Below are 6,000 nucleotides of genomic sequence, written 5' to 3'. Positions count from 1 at the left end.
ATAAATTAACAACGTAGAAAAATGGAAGAAGATAAGAATATACATTACATTCCTACCATTATCATTACCAATACAAAGCTTGTACAAGCAAGCAAGCAAATTATTTATAGATACTTTGCAATTTTTTTTTTTTTTTTAACTTAATTAATGTTATATGCATATGTAAGTTACAACATCTATAAATATCATTATAACATATATTTGTATACTTAAAAATAATTTTGATACATCTCTTATAATCACTTTCTTCCTATACACATTAATATATCCCATCAAAATGGAAAAAAGTATGAGCAACCCAATAAGCCCTAGACCTCCAAACAGAGGTAATCTTATAACAATTCTAAGTATTGATGGAGGAGGCGTTAGAGGAACAATCCCAGCAGTCATACTTGATTTTCTTGAAAAACAACTCCAGGTATGCAATTAAAGATAATAATAATAATTATCATTATCATATTTAATAAGTTCATAAATGTGAAGTTATTATGTTAATTTATGTTTTACTTATATATTATATGCTAATAATAGTAATTATACAACAGAGATTAGATGGTGAGGAAGCAAGGTTGGCTGATTATTTTGATGTCATTTCCGGGACGAGTACCGGGGGCCTTATTACCGCCATGTTGACCGCCCCAAATGAACGGAATCGGCCTCTATATGCCGCCAAAGAGATCGTTCCTTTCTACCTTGAACATAGTCCAAAGATCTTTCCTCAACCAAGGCAAACAAAATTTATTAATTTATAAATTATATTTAAGACAAGCCTTAAGTTACTTTATAACATTCTTTAAAGAAAAAAAGAAAAAAATTTTGTTCTATAACAAAACATTGAAAAGATCTAATATCATTAGTATGCTCCTACATGCTGTGGATTAAATTTTCTTTTCTCATACTCATTAATTTTTTTTGTTATACTTTTTTAATATTAGCAAAATACTTCTTCCGTTTTTTTATTCTTCTTATTTATCTTCAACACAGTTTTTAAAGCAAATTATGAATCTCAATATCTTTAAATACGCATTATAAAAAATATATAATAATAAAATATATATTAAAACGAATCTAACAAGATTGATATTTTAAATTTTCTATATATGTCTAAAAAAAACTTTAATCAAATATCACCCTCCTTAAAGCCTAAGTGCTCTAAAGGGAAAAAACATTTGGATCAAAGAGAGTATTATGTATACTTAATTAGTATATATTCTAAGGCAAACAATTCTATAATGTCATTTTCTGTCATAATATTTTATGGAGATTAAAAATTGGCTAATCAACATATTCATTTGTATCTATTAGCTAACTTTTGATTACATTTTGAAGTATAAGCTGCTCAAATGTTGTTAAAATGTCTTCTAGCTTGGTGACAACTATTTAAGTTTGTGTTAGGGCCGTTTTTAACTTTCGGTGGCCTAAGGGCGAGAGTAGAAATAAGGGCCCTTATCGGCATCACTAAAAAAATTTCATTACTATCCTCATAATGTTTTTCATCGGATCCACGAAAAGTTAAATTACTTTGTGATTCATTAATTTATTGAATTCATTTTCTTTTTTATCGTTTTTCACAACAATATGTATATTTTTGTAATAACATTATTATGATATGTTAATCATAAATTCTTAAATGAGACGGTTTCACTGTGAGACATGCCTCATACTTGGTTAAATAGCCCAATAATAGAAACTTTTAGTTTATGGGCTTCTTGTTTTGAGGTCATCTCATCGTGAGACGGTCTCATACAAGACGGACTGGTAATAATATAAGTAAAATTAAGATGGAGCAATATAATCCGATTCTTAAATACTGAGTACCAAGCTCTCCCAATATTACAATCCCTTTAATTCAATAAATCTTGAACATTACATGCCAATAATATTCCACTATAACTCTTAATTCTTTTATTTTTTTTAATATTTAAATATAAATTTAAGCCTACCGAATTTCTGAAAAATGGGGTCCTGGGCCTTTGCCCCACCTGCCCTGGGTCAAATACACCTATAGTTTTTGTTTAAAAACAAGTTATTCGTTTTAAATTGTAAATTTCAATTATTACTAAAATATCAAAATGAGTATGCACAATATTAAAATTTGCCCAAAACTATATTGTATGATATATATTTTAGAAAACTTTGTGATTTTCGTTAAAATAACATTTCAACATTCATAATCAATACAAGATCTATTATTTATATATAAGGGTAAAATTTTACTTATTTTGTCATTATTGTAGTCATATATGTTGGGAGTTGTTGTAGGGGCATATTCGGATCCATGGGGACATTAGTGAAGGTGCTAAACGGGCCAAAGTATGATGGGAAATACTTACACCAGTTAGTGAAGGGAATATTAGGGCAAACAAGGCTACATCAAGCCTTGACTAATGTGGTTATTCCCACTTTTGATATTAAAAATCTTCAGCCTGTTCTCTTTTCGTCTTTTATGGTACTTTCTCTCTATCTCTATTTATTTATTTATTTATTTATTCTCTATTTATTTATTCTCTATTGATTTATTTATGTATTATAATATATTCCCTCCGTTCTATAATGTTCTTCCCATTCGGAATATTTCACCTTAAGGAGAGAAATTTAATTAATGTTTTTGACACATGTTTAGACGATAAAATATATCCATTGAGATTTCGTTAGATTCCTCTTAATGTATTCTTTTTTATTATGTATTTTTTATTATGTATAGTTAGAGATATTGAGATTTAAAATTTACATTGAAAACTATACAAAAAATAAAGGAGAAGAAAAAAAAAAGGGAAGGTGTATTAATTTTGCTTCACTCTTGAATTAATTCCCAGTTAACTCTTTTGCCCTTGATTAATTTTGATGTATTTTATGTATGACGTGCATAAATTTGATTTAAGTACACCGTATTAGTCCCTAGATTATTTGTAGTTTTTCATTGGATTATTTTTGTCTTCAAGTACTATATTTTTTAATGATTCTTTTTGGAATACTAATTCAACTACTTTACTTTTACAAACATTTATTTGATATCATTACCTTTAATATGTATATTTGTTATGAAAATTGTACAATTTTGTGTGTGTTTTTGTTATGATTTTAGGTAAGTTTGCTTTTTATATTTATTTTAAACTTTATATTGAAATAAATTATATATCTTTTGCTATCTCATAAACATATTAGCTCTTGTTAAATTAATGACTTATTATTTATAAGACCATGGTCTTTATTCTCTAATATAAGTAATATTTTATATTGTATATATATCAAACACAATAAAATATGGTTATGGGTCTAGGATTCTATTGGACATGCTCTACACCCTTTCTAAATTTTAGTGTCCAAACATAATTTTTTGAGACGCAACAAATCTAAGTTCGAGTCCAAAAAAATTAATGAGTCAAAGTCTAGGTCTTTGAGTTTTTCAGACCCAGACCAGACCCACACCCTCTCTCTATAATGACTTGTTTAAGAGACAAAATCGCTAGATCAATTAGATGCACTCTTGACCCGACTTATTATTTGAACTCAATTTAGACCTATATACACTATAGAACGAAATTAATACTAATGATTAATTTTTACAATACAAAAAAGATTTATGCATGAATAACTATATTAAGACTCATTTTGAATTCAGTTTAAGACCTTAATCCAATAATTAACGATGAATTTGAGCCAAGTTTAAAATTTTCGAATCCTGGGGTACTTATTCAATTTGAAGTCCACCAAACTTTAATAGATCAAAGTCCGAATTTGATAGTACTCGACTCATACTCGGATCCCTGGATACAAATACAAATGAGTTAATTGCGAGTGAATACACGAGCGTCAAACTTTGTTATGCTTGTTCAGTGTTCACTAAATCAACCTCAAAGTTTTGTTCAAGCTATTGTTTTAACTTTACAAAACATATACTAATCGAACTTTAACCGAGTTTATTTCCGAGTAGTTTAGAAGTAAGTGTCTTCGGCCTTTTGACTTTCCTAATTATCTTGTTGAATATATCTGTTATTTGTATAATAATTTTTCCGAAAACATTGCATAAAATAAGCGATATTTAATGTATTTTTATTTCTCTTATTGGATTCCTTCTAATTAAGTTGGCCTTGAATCTAACTTATTTCAGAGATGAAGATTGAGAAGATAGCCATATTTAATATGTTATCCGATAATTATACATTATAATTAAAACATATTACATATTTTAATTAATTGTATATGGTAAAAAATTAGTAAATATGGTATTATATATAATTTTAAAATCATTAGTAGCTAATCAATTAAACAAATCTAATCAGGATGATATTATATGATATGTTAAAAAATATTTACCTAATTTAAATGTTAAAAGAGCAGAAAATTTTTTTCGTAAAAAAAATATATATATATTCAAAGAAAATATTATCTATAATATTAAATGAGATTAAATATTAAGATTAGTTTTAGTCAATTATTTTATATATACAACTTGCTTTTTCCTTAAAATAAAACGCCTTGATAGTTGAAAGGTAAAGGTGATCAACTTAACATTTTATCAATAGGAATTTAGAGGAAATGAGAAATCATATATACTACAGTTCATTTATAATTTTTTTCTGATGTTTTTAGCAATTTGGTAATATAGTAAGCTTATAAGTAGGTCTAATAAAAAAAATGATAAGTAGGTATTATGAACTTAGTCTATACAAATATAGTCTGTAACAATTTAAATTTGAAGAAAGGTAAAGGTAAAGGTAAAGGTAAAGGACAAACCTAGTATCCCGCACAAGATAAGACTAAATTTGAGGACTGTGACCGAAAATATTAGAGAAAGATGCGTATAATCTTGTGAATGGAAGTGATACAAAGTAGAACACGGTTTTGGGGTTTCAATCTTGCGTTCCATATTTCTGTATATTCAACCAATAATTCTGATGAGGTATATATACATAGGAGCATTCTAGGGTTACTTAAAATAAAAGGTTACAAAATATATGAGTTTTCCTAATTACAATATTCTAATCATTCTGTTTCGACATTTTAACACTCCCCTCGAATTAGGTCGTAGGGCCACCAATTCCCAACTTGCACAAAACATTCTTCAAAGAACTAAGTTCTTACTGTCTTCGTGAGAATATCTGCTAATTGATCCTTTGAGGTCACATGAGGGAGTTTGATCACCTTTGCTTCCAACTTCTCTTTTATGAAGTGTCTGTCGACCACTACACGTTTCGTACGATTATGTTGGACTGGATTCCCTAAAATATTAATGGCAGCTTGATTATCACAATACAATACACAACTTCTTGTTGGGGTAAACCCTAATTCTATTAGTAACTTCATAAGCGATAAGACTTCAGTGATTCCCTTTGCAACTCCTCTAAACTTTTCCTCTGCGCTAGACATAGCAACCACTTTCTGTTTCTTACTTCTCCATGTTACAAGATTACCTCCTATTAGAGTAGAGTACCCTGAAGTTGACTTTCTATCACCTCTGTCACCGGCCCAGTCTGCATCTGTGTAAGCTATAAGATTTAGATGACCGTTGTTTTGGTATAAGACTCCTCTTCCTGGGGATCCTTCAAGGTATCTCAAGATTCGAAACTCTGCTTCCATATGTTGAAGTTGTGGTTTGTGCATGAACCGACTAACTACTCCTACTACATATGTGATATCGGGTGTAGTAGGAGTTAAGTAAATCAGTTTCTCTACCAATCGTTGTTACTGCATATGATCAACCGGTTCGCCTCCTTCATGCATTTGTAGTGTGTGGTTTATCATCGTTGGTGTCTCGATGGGCTTAGAATCTAACATCCCTGTCTCAGCTAACAGATCCAGACCATATTTCTTTTAGGATATGAAGATTCCTTTGTTTGATCTAAGAACTTCAATTCCCAAGAAATATTTAAGTCTTCCAAGATCCTTCATCTCAAATTCTTAGAACAACTTGCTTTTGAGATTCTCGATTTCTTCTTTTTCATCCCCAGTAATGATCATGTCATTAACATAGATTACATGTTTATTTTCCTCCTCTTC

General features: G+C 29.1%; 1 protein-coding gene across 1 annotated transcript in view; it reads left to right on the top strand.

The window, feature by feature from the left end:
• Positions 1–277: 277 nt before the first annotated feature.
• LOC130808380 (patatin-like protein 1) overlaps positions 278–6,000 on the top strand; it is a 31,528-nt gene continuing 25,805 nt past the window's right edge. Inside the window, exons 1-3 of the mRNA XM_057673856.1 lie at positions 278–418; positions 546–727; positions 2,263–2,449. Coding sequence (XP_057529839.1) covers positions 278–418; positions 546–727; positions 2,263–2,449 — 510 coding nt within the window. The remainder of the gene's footprint in view (positions 419–545; positions 728–2,262; positions 2,450–6,000) is intronic.

Source organism: Amaranthus tricolor, chromosome 3 (assembly GCF_026212465.1).
Source record: "Amaranthus tricolor cultivar Red isolate AtriRed21 chromosome 3, ASM2621246v1, whole genome shotgun sequence".
Classification (NCBI taxonomy): domain Eukaryota; kingdom Viridiplantae; phylum Streptophyta; class Magnoliopsida; order Caryophyllales; family Amaranthaceae; genus Amaranthus; species Amaranthus tricolor.
This window is presented reverse-complemented; position numbering and strand designations above follow the sequence as displayed.